This window comes from Nomascus leucogenys, chromosome 1a, assembly GCF_006542625.1.
Source record: "Nomascus leucogenys isolate Asia chromosome 1a, Asia_NLE_v1, whole genome shotgun sequence".
NCBI classification, from domain to species: Eukaryota; Metazoa; Chordata; class Mammalia; order Primates; family Hylobatidae; genus Nomascus; species Nomascus leucogenys.
In genome coordinates, this window is record NC_044381.1 from 61031767 (window position 1) to 61058443 (window position 26677).

A 26677-nucleotide genomic window follows, 5' to 3' on the forward strand; every position below is an offset into this window, starting at 1 on the left:
TTTTAGACTAATGTAAAGAAAATTTGGCTTATCCTGTGCAATCTTATGCAAGGCAAATTTAAATATGGTTTCATCAAATTTGTAAAGTTACTCATGAATCTCCATTATTACCTTCATTGGCCCCTAGGACTCAGAGAGTCCCTAAAATAGATGTTAAAGAGGTTCTTACAAAGAATAGTTATTTTATTGATAATCAACTACCCATCCTTTAATATGGTTTATTTATACAAAAATATAACCAATATAAATAATGGACCAAAGCTGCATGATAATGTTACCTCCATGTACTCTTACAATTATGAGACCATTTTGAAAGCAAATTTAGTAAATGCTTTGAGGTGTTCCTCCATTTTTCATTTTAAATAAATAAAAGCCCTCTGCTAACCTACTTATATTTTACAAGTTTTTATGACATGACTGTATATTAAAGTCTTTAAAATATCTAGTCCCATCTCTATTGGTACCACTTCTGAAATACTCAGAATGTTATTTGGAACCTTTTTCTGTAAGTAGATTATATCATTTGCTGTCCAAGATTTTTAGAAAATTCTATGCTTATGAAGACATATTTTAATTCTTTTGATATATACTGTTCTGCAAAAGTTTCAGTGTGGGAAGTCTACACTTCCCACAGCCTAAATCTGCACATACTTTGAAAATGCCCAAGCTCAAAATGATGTCATATCATACACACAAGCATTTTATGAACGGGAACAGACTCTAGCAACAACTCATGACCAATGGTCTTCTCATTCTAAATGATCTATGTCTAACCTCCTTTCTCTGATTCACTAAATGGGCAGATACTCTAAAGGCAAACTACGGTCATAATGTTTAATTCCTGGAAAAGAGCTGGCCTTCTTCATTTGAATAGCATTTAGAGGGAGAAAAAGTAAGGTACAGGGCAGAAGGAAATGGAGATGGAGATGTTGCAGTTAGGCTTCTAATGAAAACAGAGGGAAGCCCAGACATGCCCAAAGGTGGAGAAGCAATCTGAGTGTTTCCAGTGAGATCAACATAGGAATCAGTGGTTTTATCATGGCTGCTTCAAAAAGTTCAGGCAACAATTTGATCTTTTAATGACAGATGAAGGATTTGCAGAGAAAGCAGCAAGAGCCTTGGACTCGAAGTCAAGATTCCTAGGTTCTCACCCTGACTCTTCTCCTAACTCTGTGATCATAAACATATAATGCAATCTCTTGAGATTCATCATTCCCATCTATAAAACATAATGATTGGACTACGTGTTTTTTAATATCTTTTCTGACTCTAACTTTCCATCATGTCACAAAATGAAAAACAGACAGTCCAGATTTAGAAATAAGACTAGAATAGAATGGAAAATGTGCAACAGTGTTGGTTAACTGTAAGGGCAGGATAGGGGATAGGTAAAGCGTGGCCTTTTTAAATGTTCCGTCAAAGAAACATAACCCACAAAAGAAACAAATGTCAGGTTCTAAGCACATAAAAAGCATGCAGAGACGAACTTCATTTTTTTCCCACCACCCAAGGGTGTCAGGATCTTGCTGTGCAAATTCCTGGGATCGCTTCACAGCCCAAAAGATGAGGTATCCACTCCCTCCAAGTGTTAGAAACACGAAGAAGTTAGCCAGAAACCTCAGGAATCTGATCAAGTGGACGTTTTCTTCTACTTGGGCTGCTTTTTCTTCTGTGATAGCTTCCTGTATCCATGCAAAAAACAAACAAACAAAAAACACAAAATAGAATATCTTAGCTACATTTTAAAAGTATCAAAACCTCAAAAGTTATTTTTACAATCATCAGAATGTGAGGAATGACAATGTAAACTAAATCTGAGATTCCGCAAACCAGGTGAATATTGCCAACAAATGATGGCAAGTAAGAGACAGAAGGAAGAATTCTTGCAAACTGTGATTGCTCTAATATTAGGATAGTCTTCACTCTAAAAATCTTCATTCCAGTGAATTAAAAAAAAACAACTACAAAATAACGTTTTAGGGTCACTTCAATATTGTGCTTATTCCTGTATTAATTAGTGAATATTGTTCTAGTTTTAAAAGTATCTCATTCTGATTACTCATGGTCCTATTTCAATCCAGTAACATTATTTTATTACCAGATTTAGAGAAGGGAAGTCTTTAAGGAATAATAGTGCTGTTGTGGGTCATGGAAGATTTTCCAGTTATAATCAGAACCATGGCAAGATCTTGGTAGACAGAAATCATGAGTTAATCTTTCATGTAAATTGTCAAGATACTGCACTAGCAGGACCAGATGGAATGCCTCCAATTTTCTCTTAGAACTACAAATAGCAGGCTTTTGAACTTGGTGCCTCTACCTTAAAGTTCATTGTGATAGAATTAAATTTGTTGTCTGCTGTCTCAGGATTGCCGATCAGGTAGTCCCAGCTGGTAAAGACCTTCCAGCTGAAATTGAAAGTGTTGTCATCTCCACCTCCATCATCACCAATGTTTTTGGTCATTCTGCAAAAACAGGAAGTTTAACCCAACAGCCAGAAAAAGTGAGATAGGGGAAATAGAGAGCAACAAAACATGATCATGAGTGTTGAAGTGGACAAGCAATAGTGAAAAGACATATATTTTATAACAAGTTTGTTCTAATGACCAGAAAATAGTTTCTTTTTAAATTTTATTTTTGTTCCATTGTTGAAGTTATTCACTTTCTAGGCCTTCAAGATTAATAAACTACTAAGCACTGAAGATTTGAATAATTCAACATGTATATAAAAACATATTTTTATGTGTTTTGTTAAACTGAGATAATTAGTTCTTAACCTTTGGTAGGACAAGAATTTCTTTAAGAATATGATGAAATTTATTGAATCCCTCCCCAGGGGAAAAGAAACATATGTACTGACTTTTACATTGCTCCACACAACTTTAGTTGGTTCCCAGACCATCTGAAGCCTCTGGATGGATTAAACCAGGCAAAGAAACTCCTATGTAAATTTTAATTCCCCCTAGAATCTCATCCCAAATAGAGATTACATTGAGTACATTAAATTTCCATCTACTCTACAATTCTTGAATAAAAATCAACATTTTTATACAACCTTAATGCCAAGTGGTTTTATATGTATATATATGTGATTTTATATATATTTTAATCAGTAATTACATGTGTGTATATATATATGTGTGTGTGTGTATATATATATATATATATGTATTTGCATGGAGAGCTTAAAATGCATTTACTCACAGGTTTATTTTAGTGGTTAGAGATCTATATCCTATATACTCCACTTCCTTTTTTCCCTTTCACTATAAATAGCAAAATTAAAATTTCATATGACACAAATTATAAAATGGTCCCATAAGGTTTTGGTTTTTAAAATATTATAGTCATATAAACCCCAAAGAAGAAACGGGCACAATGACATAAAGCTGACGTTGTAGGTTGACAGGTATCTCTAGATCATCTACATTCCCCCTCTATTAGCCACACTTATCATGGAGGCTCATACATTTTAAATAGGCTAGCTTGTAAGGAAAAATAACAACAGATCATTATTCCTTTCATCCATCTACCACTTTACCCTTTGCAAATGGTGATTGTGTGTGCTTTCACATTTGTTCTCTTTAAAATCTCAGCAAGAAGTCAAGGTAGTTACTCTCCTTTTTACAGATAAGGAAGCTGAAGCTCAAAGGCATGAAATAATTTTCTGGACATTACCCAGCAGTGAACCACAGAGATAAGTCAAGGGCTCAGATTTTCTGACTTTGCTCCAGTGCTCAAGCTAGGACACCATGAGGTATGAAAAGCCATATAAAATGCTTTTTTTTTTTGAGGTCAAAAAGGGTTGAAAGCAGAGATTCCCTATGGTTTAACCTAGGAAGAAAATGACTTATTTGATTAATATGCCACTATCCAGTTTTTGCACTGTCATTGACCAAGGGCAGGGCTTCAAGTAAAAATGGCCACTTGGCAGATAAGTCTTGAATGGAGTTTTATCACTGGCAAAGTTTTGAGCGGAAGACAGCCTCCTAGGGAAGGGATCCCAAACTGAATGAGCAGACTGGGAATATCTAACACGTGTGAAAGGTGTGAAAGGGTGTGAAAAGAAGTGGAAGACTGAAAGGAATAAGGAAAGATGCCCAAGGCAAACCTGCTTGCAACACATTTTTATTGAGATATGGCCATGATAGCTATAAGCTCTACTCTTTGTCTATAGAGCAAAATATATACAAGTTTATGAAAACTGCTCATTTTTTAAGACTGCTATCATTTTCAACCACCTTATCTGAGAAGCAATCTCAATACATCACTTGCTTTGCCAGGGGAGTTAGCAAAGGCAATTCTAGCATATATGTTGTTGCCTAAGGTGTTTTTTTTTTTTTTTTTTTTTTGAGACGGAGTCTTGCTCTGTCGCCCAGGCTGGAGTGCAGTGGCGCGATCTCAGCTCAATGCAAGCTCCGCCTTCCGGGTTCACGCCATTCTCCTGCCTCAGCTTCCTGAGTAGCTGGGACTACAGGCGCCCGCCACCATGCCTGGCTAATTTTTTGTATTTTAGTCGAGACGGGGTTTCACCATGTTAGCCAGGATGATCTCGATATTCTGCCTCGTGATCCACCCACCTCAGCCTCCCAGAGTTTTAGGATCACAGGTGTGAGCCACCGCACCCGGCCTGCCTAAGGTTTTTATACTGAATTTCTTGACTTGGACCACAAGTTTGCAGCTCCATTTATACCTGAGGTCATTTGGTTATTTCATGGGTGCATGTGGAGGTTTTTAACAAATCAAATAAATGCCTCTTTAAATCCTAAACCAACAGGGTCACTATAATGTAGCCTCTGCTAAAATGAAAGTTGAGAAGAGGAAGGGGATTGAGAGGCAGGTAGGAAACAATTTTCTAGAAGCCCACAGGATAAGACAACACAAGACAAAGAAGATTACCGTAAAAGCAATACTAAACAACATGTGGAATAGTTCTCTCTTTTCCATGGTTTTAGTTACTTGTGATCAATTCATGGTTCCAAAAATACTAAATGGAAAACTCCAGAAATAAACAATTCATATTTTAAGTTTTACGATGTTTCGAGTACTGTGATGAAATTCCTCACCTTCCCACCTCACCCTGCCCAGGATGTGAATTCTCCCTTTGTTCAGTGTGGATGCATCCTGTGGATACAATAGTATACCCATGTTGTTAGTAGTCCTCTCAGTTATCAGACTCACTATTACAGTAAGGCAATGCTTGGGTTCAAGTAACCCTTATTTCATGCAGTACTCTCAAAGTGCAAAAGCAGTGATGCTGGCAATTCAGATATGCCACAGATAAGACTTAAAGTGCTTCCTTTAAGTGAAAAGGCAAAAGTTTTTGACCTAATAAGGAAGGAAAAGAAAATCATACTGAGGTTGCTAAGATCTACAGTAAGAACAAATCTTCTATCCATGAAATTGTGAAGAAGGAAAAAGAAATTAATGATAGTTTTGCTGTTGTACCTCAAACTGCAAAAGTGATGGTCACAGTGTGTGATTAAAATTTAGTTAAAGTGGAAAAGTCATTAAATATGTGGATAGAAGACATGAAAAGAAACACGTTCCAACTGACAGCAATAGAATTTGCTATCCTTAGTTTTAGACATCCACTGGGGGTCTTAGAACATATCCCCTGAAGAGAAGAGGGTGATACTAATTTAAATTATTTTTCCCCCAGATAATTTTTTTAATTATTATTTTTTTCTTTCCAATTTTTATTTTAGGTTCAGGGAATGCATGTGCAGGTTGCTTACATGGGTAAATTGCATGCTGTGGGGGTTTGGTGTACCAATTATTTCATTACTCAGATGATGAGCGTAGTACCCAATAGATAGTTTTTCAATCCTCACCTTGCTCCCACCCTCCATCCTCACATAGGCCCTGGTGTCTATTGTTCCCTTCTTTGTGTCCATGTGTACTCAATGTTTAGCTCCCATTTACAAGTGAGAATATGAGGTATTTGGTTTTCTTTTCCTGCATTAATTCACTTAGGATAATGGCCTCCAGCTTCATCAATGTTGCTGCAAAGACATAGTTTAATTCTTTTTTATGGCTGCATAGCATTGCATGGTGTATATATACTACATTTTCTTCATCCAGTACACTGTTGACGGACATCTAGGTTGATGCCATGTTTTTGCTGTTTTGAATAGTGCTGTGGTGAACATATGAGTACATGTGTCTTTATAGTACAATGATTTCTACTCCGTTGGTATTTACCCAGTAATTGGATTGCTTGGCTAAATGGTAGTTCTGCTTTAAGTTCTTTGAGAAATTTTCAAACTGCTTGCCACAGTGGCTGAACTAATTTACATTCCCACCAACAGCATCTAAGTGTTCCCTTTTCTCCGAAGTCTTGCCAGCATCTGTTTTTTGTTTGTTTGTTTGTTTTTAACAATAGTCATTTTGATGGTGTGAGATAGTATTTCATTGTGGCTTTACTTTGCATTTCTCTAATGATTAGTAATGTTGAGTAATTCTTTATATGCTTAATGGCCGTGTGTGTCTTCTTTTGAGAAGTGTCTGTTCATGTCTTTTACCGATTTTAATGGTTTTTTAGGGTTTTGTTTGTTTTGTTTTTGCTGGTTAGTTTAAGTTCCTTATAGATTCTGGATATTAGACTTTTCTTGGATGCATAGTTTGCAAATATTTTTCTCATTCTGTTGGTTGTCTGTTTAGTCTGTTGATAAATTCTTTTGCTGTGCAGAAGTTCTTTAGTTTAATTAGGTCCCACCTATCAATTTTGTTTTTTATTGCAATTGCTTTTGGAGTCTTCTTAATGAAGGATTTGCCATATCCAGAATAGTATTTCCTAGGTTTTCTTCAAGAGTTTTTATAGATTAGTTTTAAAAACTAAAAATTTATAGTTTTAGATTTTACATTTAAGTCTTTAACCCACCTTGAGTTGATTTTTGTATATGGTGAAAGGAGAGTCCAGCTTTGATCTTCTAGATAGGGCTATCCAGTTATCCCAATGCTATTTATTACCCAGGGAGTCCTTTCCCCATTGCTTGTTTTTGTTAACTTTGTCAAAAATCAGGTTCTTGTATGTGTGCAGCTTTATTTCTAGATTCTCTAACCTATTCCATTGGTCTATGTGGTGGTTAATATTAGGTGTCAACTTGATTGGATTGAAGGATGCCTAGATAGCTGGTAAAGTATTATTTCTGGGTGTGTCTGTGAAGGTGTTGCCAGAGGAGACTGATGGTTGAGTCAGTGGACTGGGAGGGGAAGACCCACCCTCAATGTGGGTGGGCACCATCTCATCAGCTGCACGGTGGCTAAAAGCAAGGAGGTGGAAGAAAGTGGGGTAAGCTGGCTTGCTGAGTCTTCTGGCTTTCATATTTTTGCTGTACTAGATGCTTCCTTCCATCCTCCTGCCCTTGGATATCAGACTCCAGGTTCTTCAGCATTTGGACTCTGGGACTTACACCAGTGGTTTGCCAGGGGCTCTTAGGCCTTCAGCCACAGACTGAAGGCTACATTGTCGGTTTCCCTGTTTTTGAGGCTTTTGGACTCAGACTGAGCCACTCTTGGCTTCTTCCTTTCTCAGCTTGCAGACGGCCTGCCACGAAACTTCACCTTGTGATCGTGTGAGCCTTTCTCCCTAATAAGCTCCCTTTCATATATATATATATATATTTGTATATGTATTTATATATACGTATTTATATATATATGTATTTATATATGTGTATTTATATATATTTATATATATATGAAATATATATATTATATCCTATTAGTTCTGTCCCTCTAGAAAGCCCTGACTAATACAGTCTACGTGCCTGTTTTTCTATCAGTATCATGAGGTTTTAGTTACTGTAGCCTTGTAGCATAGTCTGAAGTCAGGTAGTGTGATTCTGATGCCTCCAGCTTTTTAAATTTTTTTTACTTTTTAGCTTGTGATAGCTCTGGATATTCAGGGTGTTTGGATTCCATATGAATGTTAAATAGTTTCTTCTAACTCTAAAAACTTTTATTTGTATTTTGATAGAAATAGCATTGAATCTGTAAAGTGTTTTGGGCAGTATGGCCATTTTAACAATATTAATTCTTCCCATCTATGAGCATGGAATTTTTCCATTTGTTTGTGTCATTTCTGATTTCTTTAAGCTATGTTCTGTAATTCTCATTGTAGAGATTTTTCACCTCCCTGGTTAGCTATATTCCTAGATATTGTATTCTTTTTGTGGCTATTGTGAATGAAATTGCATTCCTGGTTTGGCTTGAACAATATTGGTGTATAGAAATGTACATTGGTTTTTTATTCTGAAACTTTGCAGAAGTTGTTTATCAGATCTAGGAGCCTTTGGGCAGAGACTATGTGGTTTTCTAGGTATAAAATTATATTGTCCACAAAGAGAGATAGTTTGACTTCCTCTATTCCTATTTGCATGCCTTTTATTTCTTTCTCTTGCCTAATTGCTCTGGCTAGGACTTCCCGTACTAAGTTGAATAAGTATAGTGAGGGTGGGTATCCTTGTCTTGTTCCAGTTCTCAAGGGTAATGCTTCCAGCTTTGGCCTGTTCAGTATGATGTTGGCTGTGAGTTTGACATAGATGGCTCATTATTTTGAGGTATGTTCCTTCAATGCCTAGTTTTTTCAGAGTTTTTAACATGAAAGGATGTTGAATTTTATCCAAAGCCTTTTCTGCATCTATTAAGATGATCGTGTAGTTTCTGTTTTTCATTCTGTTTACGTGATAAATCACATTTATTTATTAGTGTATGTTGAACCAACCTTGCATCCCAGGAATAAAGCCTACTTGATCATGGTAAATTACTTTTGGGAGTGCTGGTGGATTTGGTTTGCTAATATTTTGTTGAGGATTTTTGCATCTATGTTTATCAAGAATATTGGCCTGAAGTTTTATTTTCTCATTGTGTCTCTGCCAGGATTTGGTATCAGAATGATGCTGGTCTCATGGAATGAGTTAATGAGGCATCCCTCCTCCTTAAGTTTTTGAAATAGTTTCAGTAGGATTGGCACCAACTCTTCTTTATACATCTGGTAGAATTTGGCTGTGAATTTGTCTGGCCCAGGACTTTTTCTGGTTGATAGGCTTTTTATTACTGATTTAATTCTAGAACTTGTTATTGGTCTGTTCAGGGTTTCAATTTCTTCCTGGTTCAATCTTGGGAGGTTATATGTTTTCAGGAATTTATCCATTTCTTCTAAGTGTTCTAGTTTGTGTGCATAGAAGAGTTTGTAATAATCTCTGACGGTTTTTTGTGTTTCTTTTGAGTTGTTGGTAATGTCCTTTTTGTCATTTCTGATTGTGTTTATTTGAATCTTCTTTTTTCTTTATTAATCTAGCTAGTGGTCTATCAGTCTTATTTATACTTTCAAATAGACAACTCTTGGATTTATGTATCTTTTGTATGGCTTTTTGTGTCTCAGTTTCATTCAGTTAGGTCTGATTTTGGTTATTTCTTATCTTCTGCTAGCTTTGGGGTTGGTGTGCTCTTGTTTCTCTAGTTTCTCTACATGTGATGTTAAGTTGTTAATTTGAGATCTTTCTAACTTTTTGATGTGGGTGTTTAGTGCTATAACTTCCCTTTTAAACTGCTTTAACTGGGTCCCAAAGATTCTGGTGTGTCATGTCTTTGTTCTCACTAGTTTCAAACAATTTCTTAATTTTTGCCTTAATTTCATTGTTTGCCCAAAAGTCATTCAGGAGAAGGCTATTTAATTTCCATGTAATCATGTGATTTTTAGAGATCCTCTTGGTATTGATTTCTATTTTTATTGCACTGTGATCCGAGAATGTCGTTGGTGTGATTTCAGTTTTTCTTAATTTGTTGAGAATTGCTTTATGAGGGAGCGTGTGGTTGATTTTATAGTTTGTGCCATTTGCAGATGAGAAGAATGTATATTCTGTTGTTGTTGGGTGGAGTGTTCTGTAGATGTCTGTTAGGTCCATTTGGTCATGTGTTGAGTTCAGGTCCCAAATACCTTTGTTAGTTTTCTGCCTCGATAATCTGTCTAATACTGTCAGTAAGGTGCAGAAGTCTCTTGCTATTATTGTGTAGTTATCCAAGTATTTTGTGGGTCAAGAACTTATTTTATGAACCTGGGTGTTCCAGTGTTGGGTACATATACATTTAGAATAGTTAAGTCTTCTTTCTGAATTGAATCTTTTATCTTTATGTAATCCTTTTCTTTGTCCCTTTTTGATTATTGTTAGGTTAAATTCTGTTTGGTTTGAAATAAAAATAACAAGCTCTTCTCTTTTTGTTTTCTGTTTGCTTGATAGATTTTTATCAATTTCTTTATGGCTTGATGGATTTTTATCAATCTCTTTATTTTGAGCCTGTGGGTGTCACTGCATGTGAGATGGGTCCCTTGAAGACAACATATAGTTGGTTCTTGCTTCTTGATCCAACTTGCCACTCTGTGCCTTTTGAATGTGGCATTTAGCCCATTTACATTTAAGGTTAATATTCATATGTGAAGATTTGATCCTGTCATGGTGTTGTTAGTTGGTTGTTATGTGGACTTGATTGTGTAGTTGCTTTATAGTGTCAATGGTCTATGTACTTACGTGTGTTTTTGTGGTAGTTGGTAACAGTTTTTTATTTCCATGTTAGCACTTCCTTAAGGACCTCTTGTAAGGCAAGTGTGATAGTAATGAATTCCTTTAGCATTTGCGTGTCTGAAAAGGATTTTATTTCTCCTTTGCTTATGAAGCTTAGTTAGGCTGGATATGAAATTCCTAGTTGAAATTCCTTCTCTTTTAGGATGGTGAATATAGGCCCCAATCTCTTCTTGCTTGTACTGCTTCTGCTGAAAGGTCTGCCATTAGTGTGATGGGTTCTTTTTATAGATGCCTTTCCCTTCTCTCCAGCTGCCTTTAATATTTTTTCTTTTGCATTGACCTTAAAGAATCTGAGGGCTATGCGTCTTGGAGATGGTCGTCTTTTATAGGATCTTGCAGGGGTTCTCTGAATTTTCTGAATTTGAATGTTGACCTCTCTAATGAGGATGGGGAAATTTTCATAGGCAGTACCCTCAAATATGTTGTCTAACTTGCTTTCTCTCTCCCCCTCTCTTTCAGAGATGTCAGTGAGTCATAGGTTTTGTCTTTTTTACATAATTCTATATTTCTTGGAGGCTTGGTTCATTCTTTTTTATTCTTTCTTTTTTATTTTTGTCTGACTGAGTCAATTTGAAGAACCACTTTTGAGCTCTGAGATTCTTTCCTCAGCTTAGGCTGTTCTGCTCCTGATACTTCCAATTGTATTATGAAATTATTGTAATGGGGTTTTCAGCTCTATCAGATCAGCTTGGTTCTTAAAATGACTATTTTGTCTTTCAGCTCTTGTATTGTTTTACTGGATTTTTAAGTTCATCGTATTGGCTTTTAACTTCCTACTAAATCTCAACAATCTTCATTGCCATCCAGACTCTGAATTCTATGTCTGTCATTTCAGCCATCTCAGTCTGATTAAGAACCATTGGTGGGGAGCTAGCATGGTCATTTGGAAGTGAGAACACACTCTGGCTTTTTGAGTTGCCCTAGTTCTTTTGCTGGTTTTTTCTTATCTGTGTGAGCTGATGTTTCTTTAATCTTTAAAGTTGAAATTCTTTGGATGGGGCTTTTTTGCTTTTATATTCTTTGATGCCTTTGAGGGTTTGACTGTGATATAAGTTGGGTCTAGTCAACTGGCTTCATTTCTGGCTGATTTCAGGGGACCTGGGCTCAGCTCAGCATTCCTGGACTGTGTGCTGTAACCCGACAGTATAGGACCAGGCACATAGCTTTGTTCTCTGGCCTCTCAAGGTTAAACTCCTGCTGTGCTGAAGGAGCTGAGGTGTTTCCAGTCTGTTAACAACAATGCTTCATGAGGGTTGCCGGCAAAAGTGCTTTGTCGGGGCAGTGTCAGTGGGGTCTGTGCTCATGTGTCCATGGCAGCAGAGCAGCAGGGTCCATGCATATCTGTGTATTGGCAAAGCAGAGGGGGGAGGCTGCAGGTGGTTGTGTGCGGGTGGAGGCTTGTCTTCAGAAGCTCTCCAACAGTTGGTTGGGGTCTGCCAACAAAGAAGCTATGGTGATGGCCTTTAGGAATTGCCCCAGTTGGACATCCAAGCCTGTGCTACAAGTGGGCACAGCCTGGCATGAACCTCAGGAAAGGCTGGCAGACAAGAGAGGCACTCAGATCAGAATGGCCTCATTCCATGGGCAAGACAGCCCTACTCTGTATTGGTCTGACAGTCAACAAAGGCCAAAGCCTACAGGGGCATGGTGAGTCTTCAGGGATGGTTGTCCTTGGCTGTGCTCTACTTCAGTCTTTCCTCTGCCAAATCCTCTGAACTCCACACAGTCTGGAGTCCTGTCCCTGTCAACTCTTCAAGCAGCTCTCCCTATCAGTTCAAATATCCATGGGGGTCATCGAGACTCCTGCAGCTAGAATTATGGAGGTCCATGGTGAGAGTGGGCTACTCCACACCTATTTAACTCTCCCTTCCTCAGGAGACACTCAGAGCCAGGAATGAGTCCTAGAACTCATTCGTGAGCATAGCATTCCAAGCTTCCTCCAACTTCAGCACAGAGTCTACATCCTCCCTCTATCAACTCTCAATGCCTCCCTTCTGAAGATCTACTTGGAGTGTGCCAATCTTCTTAATACCCTGGTTGCTCACTGGGAGAAGCTCTTCCCGGTTGCATCTTGTTAGCCATCTTGGCTCTTCTCAATTATTTAAAATTCTTGAGGATGAAGAAGCTGTAGCAAATATTTGACTGCACAGGATAACAACAACATAAAATTATACTACATTGGCCAAAACCACTGGTCATTTCTTTGTTTACAATATTTCCCCAACTGAGCACCACAGGGGCAAGGACTTTATTTTGCTCATCATGAAATACCCAGGTACTGGATAGTTCTCTTAGATTACCCATTCTAGGTGCTCCACAAATAGTAATTAAATGAATGAATACATGAATTGTCATTCTAGAAGTAAACTTAGCACTGGAAAGAGCCTCACCAAGTAAATACATGCAGCATAAATTGCTTTTCTGCATGGCACAATACATATAATAAATGCATACCATATATACTTGTTATGCTATCACTATTTAGTTCTGTCTTTGCCATTATGATAAGTTTTGACAATATCACCTCACTTTGTAAATAGCTGCCATTCATTGTGAACTGCTACTATCCTTATTAGTCCATGCTTGCAAGAAGACAGTTTTTTATGTTAAGTTTTATAATCTAGATGCAGTTCATAGAGCAGTAATATAAAATGGAAGGTGGTGACTTTATGTATTGCTTTTCCGCTCCAAGCATTTTTGAAACAAGGTCAACTGTACTTTGAGGAAGATGAGATAATCATATGTTTTGTGGGATTTGCCAGAATATCACACCCTATAGGTCAGGTCCACTTACCCTTCCATAACCTTCTCTAGGGTCTGAAATTCATCATTACATGCATCAAACATTATGATCTCCAATGAAAATATCTCTGAGAAGTAAAATATTAGACTGGGGTCTATGAGGCACTCTGACTGCTTTCTACTAAATAGATAAGGAGAAATTCCTTCCACAAAGAATAAAATTAATTGGGGGTGGGAATTTGGGGAGGAAAAAGAAACAATTTCAATGTTAAGAAATTAAGGATGTCAAGAGATATTGAAGATATTTAGGCAGAGTATTAGGTAGGTCATAACTGTCTGGGTAAACATGTACCAAAGAAGTGAAAAGAAAATGGACAAAGGCACTGACATCTAAGTAGAAGGAAGAAAACAAAGTCTCATTGATTTAGAAATGGTGTGTGTGAAGCTGGCCATGATTTATCTTGGAATATGCAAGAGTCTTATAGAACAAGGACTTGGTTTTGATAGGTTTAATTTTTTTTTAACAGAACGTTTCGTCACGAGTCATATCAAGGCCATAAAACTCTAAGGGAATTTAACAACAGACAAGAAACTTTTTAATATGGAATTTTTAAAAATAAAAAGGCTACCCAGGATGAGACAGAGACATCAATCTATATTGATTATTATTATCATTAATATAGATGAATCCACATCAGAAATTAGAAAAGCTAAGTGCTGAAATTAAAGCAAGGTGTTCAAAGCTCAGTTCTGCAAATTACTGGGCATTTGAACTTAGTCAAATCCTCCAACTCTGCTGAGCCTTAATTTCTCCATCCATCCAATAAGAATGACTAATGTGTACTCAACACAGTGTATAAGATTGGTGGGAGGAACACCCTGGCCTATGTAAGGAGAAGCACAGTACAGAGAGGTGGCAAGGTGTAAGGGGTAGAAGATATCTTTTGAACTAGAAAAATCTAAATTCAAAGAGGTCTTATAGTCAAATGACCTTGTGCAGTTCATTTAGGATCTCTGAGTTTTATTTCATTATCTGTAAAATTATAAAACTAATAGCTACGTTGCAATGTTTAGGGATTAGAAGTAATGTAATTTAAACTGATTCATGAGAGATGCTCAACAGATGTTAATTATTATTATTTCAAGTATAAGTTACAATTATTGTTGCAGCTCCAGAAATATGGATGAACATACTGTCATTTTGCCAAATTTAAAAATATTTATCTGCATGTGTTCAGGCTGGTTTGTGATATATGTAGTTTATAACATATATCTCATATATATATAATATATATTATAGTCTATGTAGACAAAAATTTTCACACCATTTAAGGGTTATGTACAGCACATGATTTAAGTATCCAAGAATATTTGTTAGTCCATTCTATGAGTATTATTATAGCCAGGATCATAAACAGAAAAATTATATCTAATCCCACGGAGCCCTGTGCTAGGGTTTTGCTGTTTGTCTCCCCAAATGTCAAGTAGAGATTTGATCTCAATGTTGGAGGTAGAGCCTAATGAAAGGTGTTTGGGTCATAGGGGAAGATTCTTTATTAATAGATTAATGCCTTCCTTTGCAGGGGATAGTAAGTGAGTTCTTATTCTACTAGTTCCCATGAGAGCTGGCTGTTTAAAAGAGGCCAGCACCTCCCCATCTCTCTCTTGCTTCCTATCTCACCATCGTGATCTCTGCACATGCTGGTTCCCCGTTGCTTTCCACCATGAGTGGAAACAGCCTGAATCACTCACTTGATGCAGAAGCTGACTCCATGCTTCTTGTACAGTCTGTAGACTGTGAGTCAAATAAATCTCTTTTCCTTATAAATTACCAAGCCTCAGGTATTCCTTTATAGCAACACAAAATGGACTAAAACATCCTACAAACAGGAAAAAGTCTTGAAAAAGCCTATAAGGATAAAATAGCTATGAGTTTCTTATTAAGACATGCATTCTCAAAATGATTCAACTGTTTCCAGTAGTTTAGCTGCTGTAAAATAGACCAGTAAAACCCCAAATTTTTAGCTTAGAGAATTGTTTTTAATGGGAACAGTTGGGTTCTGATGTCAAGCCACCTTTACTTTGTGATATAAAACTTTACACTAAAGAGGACAATATTTAAATCAGCTGATGGTTTCTATGTTGTGTAACTTTATGTTATACTGTTTTAATTTGCTTTTAATACTTATGTAACTATATTTATTATGAAGAATTCTAAGCATATGATGTGGTTGAAAATGTACATTGACCTGTAAAGAAAAGGAAAAAAAAAGAAGGATAAAAGAAACGAATGAAGGGAGGAAGAAGAAAAGGGAAAGACTTAAAACTAAGATTATCAACCATCCTTGTTTGTTGGGGACTGAAAGGTTCCCAAATGCAAGACTTTGAGTTCTAAAACGAGGAGAGTCCTGGGCCAACGAAGTTAGTCATCTTATCTTAAAACTTCAAACTATTTTCTTGGATTTCTATCTTTTTATTTTCTGATTTTTCTATTAAGTAACTACAAATAGATATTTGGTCCCATTTTGTGTATGAGTATGCAGAAGCTAACAGAATGAGTACAGTGAAAAAATCTTGATGTAGCCTAGTCGATTTTAGAACTTAGGTTCCCTTCTATTCCATTTGAGTAATGTATGTCATAAATCCACTCAAACTTATTCCAAGAGAATATTTAACTGGGATAGGAGTAGGAAGAGATGATTAATGATTCTGTACAAAGATTTATATCTCATCAATTCTTTTTCTACTGAGTACTGTCCCATGGGCTGATGGTGGGGTGACAGCGGTGTATTCTTTTTGAGTTGTCTTGCTGTTGGGCAATGAATTTGAACTACTTGCTAACCAGGTAAGGAGCAGCCAAAGGTCCATGCCAGAGGGAAGGTTCAAGGCCACACTGGTTTGGATGGCATAACATGAATGACTTTGAGGGGGAAAATGTGGATTTGATGCCCTGCAGCTATCTCAAATGGCATCTTCGAGCAACTTTGAAAAAGCCACTACTTCCTCTAGAGCCACTCTACCCAACAGAGTGTTCCACCAGCAACATCTGGCTACTGAACATTTGAAATGTGACTGGTATAAAATACACACCGGATTTCAAAGACATGATACCTTCCGAAAGGCAGAGAATATCTCAATAATTATTTTATATTGATTGTTTGTTAAAATGATAATACTTTTGATATATTGAGTTAAAGCAAATACATTTATTATTAAAATTAAATGTATCTGTCTATTTAATGACTACTAGAAGTTTTAAACTTATATATGTGACTTGCCTGGCACACTGCTGCTCTAGATACTTTAAATTCATCTGCCAGAAAATCATTTATTAAATATACAAATCTACTGATGTACAACTGCATAACCATACATGACTGTCCTGTTTTGGGGATCTATAATGTGGCCTCAACTCCTACCATGCTGGCTTTTTTTCTTCAATAAGCCTATGAATTATAATACTAACAAAATTGTTAATATTTGTTGAATAATTTTCTCATCCAGGCATATTCTAAGTGCTTTGTTTGTATTAATTCATTTAGTCCTCACATCCATTACACCTCTATTACCAAGGGGAAACAGGAGAACAGAGCAGTTGTGCCATCTGTTAATGATTGTATAAATACATACATGCTAGAGCTGGGATTTGAACCTAGGCAGAATGACTATGGGGTACACAGCCTGAACAGTTACCAGAAAAAAAGCTGAGTCATCGGACATGAGAAAATATTCTTCTCCACTGACAATAGAAACTAAAGGAGCAACACAGAAATGATACTCATGAGGCCTCAGTAATGTAAATGATACCTCTGACTTCAGCCCAACCAGAGTGATACAGTCAAAAGACTAGAAAATATCTTTGATTTTTGGAATGTGATAGTAGCTTATCTGATGGACAGTCTCTTATATTTGAGGTCTCTGATTACACTTTAGCAGGTTGATAAATATCTTAGATATAGGATTTCCTATAAGGTTTTAAGTCCTAAAAGAGCTTAAAAACGAAATATGGCAGTTTTCTCTGGAGGAACCAGTAAGTGAGGCAGGTTTAGGACACAAAGTGTGTCACAGACTGCTTCAGAGAGCTCCTGCTTAGGGTGACTGCACTTTTTCCCTCTTAGACCCTCAGGCGGAGGGGCCTCCTACAATGAGGGGAAAAGCTCATTCATCTTGCACATAGTCAAATAAAAGAATGGCGACCTTACTTGAGATGTTTCAACTCTTCTCATAAACTAGTTCAAAAAAAAATTGGCTAAAGGGTCATATTTTTAATATATAAACCCAAATAACTCTGCTAGGCTTCTGCAGCCTTTAAGTGGAGTATTATAAATATATTTTAGGCAGGGAGAAAAGTGAACCGCAGTATTATCAGTTCTCCAGTGAAATTCCTCCCCATACTCCAATAAATCGTTTCCCAAGACAAACCATGATTATACAGTTGATTGTGATGGTTTCACTGGGGACCATTCATTTTTGCTGTCTTACACAGCTAAAATTTTTTGGATGAGTGATTATTCTGGTTTTTTTAAAAAATGAGCAGAGAACAATAGATTCTGCCCATTGAGCTGATTCTGCAAGTTACAAACCTCTCTGCACGCAAAGGAGGGACCAGCAGCTGTTTCCCTGTCTTGCTGGCAACATTAATTCACACCTTCAAGTACAAAAATACACATTTAAAAAATATGTTTAAACACAAGATAGGCATGCAAGCATTGGTCTGACCCCATGAGATGACTCAAAGGCCTGTGTTTATGTTCAGTTCTTTTGAAGATGTAATAGTCTAACATTAGTGTTGGTATTAAAACTGCATTTCATCTCTTACAGACTCTGTTTCCTTTAGACATAAAATAGCAACAAAATTATATCCAATCCCCAAATTAATCCCTCCATTTGATTCCAGAAATCATTATTTGCTTCCCAAAAGACAAATGAAACTTACGCTTTGAGGACAACCAGAAAGCTGTATCCGATGCACATAATCCCCACTAGAAAATAGGAGAGCGGCAACCTGAAATTCATCCATCCAATTGTTCGTTTATTGTCATAGTAGCCATAAAAGAGAATGGAATATTGTGCCAAACCCTGAAATCCAACAATAAAGCCACTTAGCAGTTGTCATGAAGAGCAACTCAAAGGAAAAGATCAACTCTTAAGAGAAATAACAAAATGACATTGATTTTCAAACTTGGGTCACAGCTCTGACATGAGCCCTATTGTTTTGCTCCATAAAGTGAAATGTTTCAGCTGCCATGTTGATTGGCAGCTTTTAGGTTTATTTGAAAACCAGTGACTTCTAAATAGATAAAATTTTTAAGCAAATATAGGCTTGTTCAGCTGTGGAGCCATTACCGTGAAATGCCCTTTGATTTAAACATCAAAACACACTTCACGATATCATTAGATTTACGATTTTAAGAGCTTGCTTAATACTGGGGGATGGGGATCTGAAAAATGCTTCCTCAAAGTGCTGTGGCAGATTTCCATTTCCAATCACCTGACCATAATTAGATCAGTTCTTCTTAAACCACAGAGGTTGTGTCTCAGCTCTCACGTCACAAAAATCAAAGAGCAGGTGAGATGACTTTGGAACTCATCTGCACACTTCCCATTCATCAAGACTATCACAGCATTCCCATTTAACAAGCATGTTTACTTGTGCATTAGATTCTCATTCCTAAAAATTATCTGCCAGGGTTGAAATCTCCCTCTCCCAAAGCCACCTGAATAACTCCCTCTTTATTCTCAGAACATTGGCATATTCTGATGCTGCTTACTTTACAATATGCACTTTTTTCTCCCTCACATTCACTGTGTTTTTCACTCTCAGCATTGAAGCATTGTTACTGTATCACTACAGCTATCCACTCCCCAGCTTCCCTCTTACTTCTCTCTGACAATAACTATGTTTTGTGAAATGAGAAGATAATCACTTGTCAATATGGGGCTTCCTCTTGAGATCAGGTGAGTCAACCCTGAATCTTAGGAAACCCAATTGGTTGCCTTTAACATCATTTATACCAACCCAGGGACTTTGACAGTCACAGCTGAAGAAGGGAAGTGAAGTGGGGGAGAGTGGAGGTGTGGAAAAGAAAGAAGAAATGTCATGGATGCTAATTCCTAGAGGAAGAATTAAGAGAAGTAATTTAGAAAATTGCCTTAAACAAAGATCATGCCTTACTCAAATCAGAGGCCAACAGAGATCTGAAAAAACTATTGCTTTCAAACTTTGGGGCAAATTTTCTTAAATACTGTATGCCTTAAGAACTAGAACAAAATAAAATCTCCAAATAATCTCAGAGGAACTTGTGTGCTTAACTCGGGACTGCATGGAATGAAGCATAGGTAAATACCAAAGGTCTGGGCTTCCCTGGGCCACACAGGCCTGTATCTGCATTTTTCAGTTTAAGAAAAAATAAAGCCAACTTGTGATGTTTAATTGTATGTATCAACTTGAGTGGGCCATGGGGTGTCCATATTAAACACTGTTTCTGGGTGTGCCTGGGTGGGTGTCCCTGGATAAGATGAGCAGTTAAATAGGTGGACTCAGTAAAGTAGATTGCCCTTCCCAGCATGGCTGGACATCATTTAATCCACTGAGGACAAAAAGAGGAAGAGCAAAAGGAAGAAGGAGGGATTTGCTCCTTTTTCTCCTGCCTCACTCACTGCTTGAGCTGGGACATCTCATCTCCTCCTGCCCTCAGAGTGGGATTCACACCATTGGCTCCCCTGGTTCTCAGGCCTTCAGATTCAGACTGAATTACAGCACTTGTTTCTCTGGGTCTCCAGCTTGCACATCGCAGGTTAGAAGATTCCTCAGCCTCCATGATTGTGTGAGCCAATTCCTCAAAATGAATCTCTTCTTATATCTGTTATAAATCTATTATTTATCAGCCAGACACAGTGACTCACACCTGTAATTCCAGCACTTTGGGAGGCTGAGGCAGGCAGATCACTTGAGGTCAGGAGTTCAGGACCAGCCTGGCCAACATGGCGAAACCCTGGCTCTACTAAAAACACAAAAATTAGCTAGGTGTGGTGGTGAATACCTGTAGTCCCAGCTACTCATGAGGCTGAGGCAGGAGAATTGCTTGAACCCAGGAGATGGAGGTTGCAGTCACCCCACATCATACCACCAGCCTGGCTGACAAAGTGAGACCCTTTTTGAAAAAAAAAAAGAAAAAACCAAGAAATTTTATATACATATATAAATATTTATATAATAAATGTAAGTAATATTGATAAATCTAAATAAATTATATAAATACTAGATTTATATAATAAATTATATATATATGTGTGTATGTATGTATGTGTGTGTGTGTATACATACCTTCTACTGGTTATATTTCTCTGGAGAACCCTGACTAGGATGCAACCCAAAAGAACATTTGGGGATACACAACTAGTAGAAACCTCAAGCAGAGGGAGTGTGTGAGCTAATCTCATGCCTAAGTAAGACATGGATTGACCAACTCCCCAAGACCCAGAAATCTTCATCCCAGGAGAATACGCTTGGGAGGATTTCCCAGCTCCCAGGTGCATTACATCTTCTTGTTTCACATTTATCTCGTTAAGATCTCTGCTTCTTCCCACTTGTGTTAAATCCAATCTCCTTCTATCGTGTCTTAAACCTTCATGCTGGTTCCTCTGTCCCAGAGTGACGATAACAGAACGTGCTAAGTATAGACACTTAGTCTCTTGTTTGGTTTAAAGATTATATCCTGAACTGTTTATTTAACCCTCATGGGATAACACAACAATTTCCAAATGTCTCTGTTTTTCATTGCCCTATTTCCTTGCCACGGATATGACACTCAGTGATAATGGTTGCTGTGATACGTAACATCACTGTATACATTTCGTGAACATTTAGCGTTTGCCAAACACCTTATCTCACAGAATCCTTAGGAGAACACTATGAAGTTGCTGTTACTAGGGTAATCTTATCTCCGACTCTTGACGTTTCCTTCCAAGTGAAGACCCATTAACATAACACTCCCAGCCACCTTCCACTGCCTCACTCTAGCCTCAGGAAAAAGCGACTGATTTGACAGTAGAGCATGGATGGAGAAATGTGGACATCTCTTCCTCCTCTCGAGAGGGCACATGTGTGCTCTGCCCCTGCAAGGAGAGGCCTGTCCTGGCAGAGAGGTCAGGCTGTGAAGTTCACTTGTCCATAAAGACACTACATTCTTTTACGTCAGCTTTAACAATAATACAGGTGACATGTTGACTTCCGCTGGTCTTACCCTTTGTTATATTTCTGGTTAGCTCACATTCTTGTTGGACAAGGGAGGAATTATTATTTACCATAATTTTCCCCTCTCCTGCACACACAAAAATTCGATAGCTACTATCACTATACCTATTTTACAGATGAAGAAACTGAGCCTTAGAGAGGTTAAGTAATTTGTCCAAGTTCACATGACTAATGAGTGACAGTGTCTGAACTTGAACTGAGTCTAATCCAAATCCTATATGCTTAACCACTGTACTATACTGCTTCTCCTGTGCTTTCTTTATCTAGCAAGAGTTGTATCGGCCGGGCGCGGTGGCTCACGCTTGTAATCCCAGCACTTTGGGAGGCCGAGGCGGGCGGATCACGAGGTCAGGAGATCGAAACCATTCTGGCTAACACGGTGAAACCCCGTCTCTACTAAAAATACAAAAAGTTAGCCGGGCGTGGTGGCGGGCGCCTGTAGTCCCAGCCACTCGGGAGGCTGAGGCAGGAGAATGGCACAAACCCGGGAGGCGGAGCTTGCAGTGAGCCCAGATCGTGCCACTGCAGTCCAGCCTGGGCGACAGAGCGAGACTCCGTCTCAAAAAAAAAAAAAAAAAAAAAAAGAGTTGTATCATGCTAGTGCCATACCTTCTCAGTGAAAGAAAGGAAACAGAAACTCTATGAACCCATCACGGACTTTGATCTATACCCCTAGACTGGTCCCTGGTGGTGCCAGGGCCTCTTGGAAAGAACCCCAGGCATCCCTTTTGAGAATACTTCAGAGGGGGTCACCCCTACCTGATATCTTTTATGTAATTCATAATGACAATATTGAGATTAAAAGACACACCGAAAATATCATAAAAGGAGAAAGCAGATCTAGAACAAGCATCTGGTGAGCTTGTTAGGTTAGCACAATAGCTACTGAGGGCAGCCAGCTCATCTGGCATATGTACCATTCAGCATATGTTCAATGGCTGGCAGTTCATAAATATTAAATCATAACCAAAGCCCAAGAATGGTTCTGGTTTTGTTTTGTTTTGTTTTTCTAGTTGGGGGAGGCAGAATCATGATTAGTTCACAAAGGTTTCTGCAGTTTGCCTATTTGATATATACGAAGTCAAATCTATAAATGAATATTAAAAAGCACAGTTTTTATTTATTTTTAATTATTAATTTTTTATTATACTTTAAGTTCTAGGGTACATGTGCATAACGTGCATGTTTTTTACATAGGTATACACATGCCATGGTGGTTTGCTGCACCCATCAACCCGTCACCTACATTAGGTATTTCTTCTAATGCTATCCCTCCCCTAGCTCCCAACCCCCCAACAGGCCCCAGTGTGTGATGTTTTCCTCCCTGTGTCCATGTGTTCTCATTGTTCAACTCCCACTTATGAGTGAGAACATGTGGTGTTTGGTTTTCTGTTCCTGTGTTAATTTGCTGAGAATGGTGGTTTCCAGCTTCATCCATGTCCCTACAAAGGACATGAACTCATCCTTTTTTATGGCTACATAGTATGCCATGGTGTATATGTGCCACATTTTTTTTATCCAGTCTATCATTGATGGGCATTTGGGTTGGTTCCAAGTCTTTGCTATTGTGAATAGAAGAACACAGTTTTTTTGTTTGTTTGTTTGTTTGTTTGTTTTATTATACTTTAGGTTTTAGGGTACATGTGCACAATGTGCAGGTTTGTTACATATGTATCCATGTGCCATGTTGATTTCCTGCACCCATTAACTGGTCATTTAGCATTAGGTATATCTCCTAATGCTGTCCCTCCCCCCTCCCCCCACCCCACAACAGTCCCGGGAGTGTGATGTTCCCCTTCCTGTGTCCATGAGTTCTCATTGTTCAATTCCCACCTATGAGTGAGAACATGCGGTGTTTGGTTTTTTGTCCTTGCGATAGTTTACTGAGAATGATGGTTTCCAGTTTCATCCATGTCCCTACAAAGGACATGAACTCATCATTTTTTATGGCTGCAAGTATTCCATGGTGTATATGTGCCACATTTTCTTAATCCAGTCTATCGTTGTTGGACATTCGGGTTGGTTCCAACTCTTTGCTATTGTGAATAGTGCCGCAATAAACATACGTGTGCATGTGTCTTTATAGCAGCATGATTTATAGTCCTTTGGGTATATACCCAGTAATGGGATGGCTGGGTCAAATGGTATTTCTAGTTCTAGATCCCTGAGGAATCGCCACACTGACTTCCACAATGGTTGAACTAGTTTACAGTCCCACCAACAGTGTAAAAGTGGAAGAACACAGTTTTTAAAGGCTTTATCAAATCCATCTTTGTAGCATATTGAGGGATGGCTTTAAATACAATTTGAAAGGCTTAGAAGGAGAACGCTCTTCATCTTTTACCCAGTGGCATGCCACATTCCACTCATCTTTCCCTGTCCCTTAAAACTGCAGCAGCAGACATCTGGAAGTGACTAAAATAGCAATGACTCCCAGCCCAGCCAAGGTTCTATTCAATTTCGGTATCAGCACGTGCTGCTTTCCCCGTGGGAGCACTCTCCCACCCCAAAATCTTTAACGGAGAAACCACAGTCAGAGCCAAGTTCCCAGGGAGCACAGAAAATTTCTGTCCAACTCTGGGGTGCCATGCTCGTGTGTTGTTTATTAAGACTCTAATTCTGTTTGAATGCTGCAGCTGGTCCAGTCCATAATCACCGACACATTTCCACAAGAAAGACTGTTTTTATTAGGGTTACCAGGACTCAGTTCATGCATTTACTTTTCTAACTAACACTTATTGAGAACTTACTATTTGCCCAATATACATAGATGGATTAGGAGACAGGATTACAGAGGTCCCCAAAAGGCTCTACATGCAAAACATCTCCTTCATAATTATTTGTTGCCTGAAATTATATTAGAACTGCATCCCTTTGGTGTTTCTCATGATTACAAAGAAATGTTCACCATGAAAAGATAACACTCTATCCCCAGGATGATCAATGAATTTCTTCATTCTTAGTAACTCTTTTTAATTTGTAATAGCTGCCAGACCATTATTTTGAAAGAATGTGTAAAGTAAAATGGTAGGAAAGGAAGATAAAATTTTTGAAGCATATCTGCTGAGGGTATGTGAAGGGAGATGACACTGCAAGATTCAAGTCTGGGTGTATTTCTACTTTTCTCTGAATTGTTGCTGGTTATTTACACCTTAGCATGAACGAAGGTTTCAAGGGTTTCAAGTGTGGATGAAAGACAAGGACTGGCACTCAGCATTTCACAGAGTAGGACACAACACAGGAAAGAAACAAGGAGTGAACAGGCTAATTATGCCCAGAACAAACCTTTTTTTATTTTCCTTTTGCTCCAACCCAGATTCATAGACATGAAACAGGTGCTCTATGGTTCTTAACAGAGACAGTGTAGATTACAAAGAGGAAGCTGAGCTGAGCCTAGGCAGATCTAATTTTCAGCAGAGGGAATAAAGTTGTGTTAAGGACTATAGACAGTGATCTCTTCCCCTCAAGCAGCTGTGAATGAGGCAGTTCCTTGGGGTATCCATCCTTCCATCCTTGTATTGGTACTCTCGTCCCCCTGCCTCCTGCCTAGACAGGGGACATGGCTGCTGCTCCACTTCCACTTTCTTGCTGTGGCTACAAGTTCCTTCCTTCTGTTTCCTCGTCCCTCCAACAAATGGGAATTTTCATGAGCTAAATATCCCGAAGAGGCATTTAAAGAAGCATCTACTATGTACCAGAGCCATGCTAATACTTTTTTTTTTGAGACAGAGTCTCACTCGGTCACCCAGGCTGGAGTGCAGTGGCGCAATCTCGGCTCACTGCAAGCTCCGCCTCCTGGGTTCACGCCATTCTCCTGACTCAGCCTCCCGAGTAACTGGGACTACAGGCACCTGCCACCACGCCCAGCTAATTTTTTGTACTTTTAGTAGAGATGGGGTTTCACCATGTTAGCCAGGATGGTCTCCATCTCCTGACCTCATGATCCACCCACCTCGACCTCCCAAAGTGCTGGGATTACAGGCGTGAGCCACCACGCCCAGCCGAGATGTGCTAATACTTTACACACATAATCTCATGTGTTTTTTATACAAGCCTGGTAGCTAGGTATTAATACTGCTATTTTATACATGGCAACTACAAGGTTCAGGATGATTGTCTAATATCTCATAGGTCGTATGTGGCAGGATTCAAACCCAGGTTTGTTGGAATCTCATGCCTAGTATTTGTCATTATGCTACACTGCATTTTTAACTCTTCTGGCTTCTATAGAAAGTAGTTCCATTTGCCTTTTGTGCCATGGCCCACGCCTGACACTAACAGTGGGAATTCTAGACCCTATGTTCCATGCCATTACACATCTCACTCCACTTGCATGTCTCATAGGAAGCATGAACATAGCACATTCAAGAAAATTCCCCAAACCTGCTCCTTGCTCCTATCTCAGGTGCGCTCCACTGCCTGTACGATAAAGTCTGACTTGAGCATAATGAAATTGTTCTTCCTGATCAGGCCCTTTTTTGAATTTTTTTTTTTTTTTTTTTTAGTATAACAGGCTCACCTCTTGCCACTCTCCTTTCTCCCTAAATATGAACTTTGCTGAATCACTCTTGGGTGTGTTGAGAGCATAGCACCATCTCATGCCTCCATGACTTTGTGCATGCTGATCTCTCTGCTTGGAATTCGCTTCCCAATTGCCTGCCCCATTCTAGAGCCTGCTCTATTCCTGCTCTTTCTTTAAAGCTGGTTCAAGATACCTGTAAAGCCTTTGTTGACCTCTTTTGTGATAGGGGTAATGAATACCATTTCCTTTCTCTCAGCATTTCCTTCAGAGGCACAGAGCTTCACTCGATGCAATACGCCTCAGCCTTTCTCTGTCCCTATACTCACTCCACCCAGGAGAGGCGTAGTGATTTCTCTTGGTAAATAGGGAATGAATTAACTGGGCTGGCCCAGCCCAAACACATCTTTCTTCCTCCAGGAAATAAGTTGCCTTAGAGGTAAACTGGCTAATTTGGGGTTCCAAATCAGCAAGACCATTTGGCTAAGAATTCCAGATTGTTCCTCCAATTCGATTTCTATTAATAATGAATGCAGAAAAATTTTTTACCCATCTGCCTCTTCTTTTTAAACA

General features: G+C 38.5%; 1 protein-coding gene across 1 annotated transcript in view; it reads right to left on the bottom strand.

The window, feature by feature from the left end:
• TMC1 (transmembrane channel like 1) overlaps positions 1-26677 on the bottom strand; it is a 154204-nt gene that overhangs the window by 50205 nt on the left and 77322 nt on the right. Inside the window, exons 9-11 of the mRNA XM_030814125.1 lie at positions 18265-18407; positions 2321-2465; positions 1488-1682 (exon numbers count right to left, since the gene is read on the bottom strand). Coding sequence (XP_030669985.1) covers positions 1488-1682; positions 2321-2465; positions 18265-18407 — 483 coding nt within the window. The remainder of the gene's footprint in view (positions 1-1487; positions 1683-2320; positions 2466-18264; positions 18408-26677) is intronic.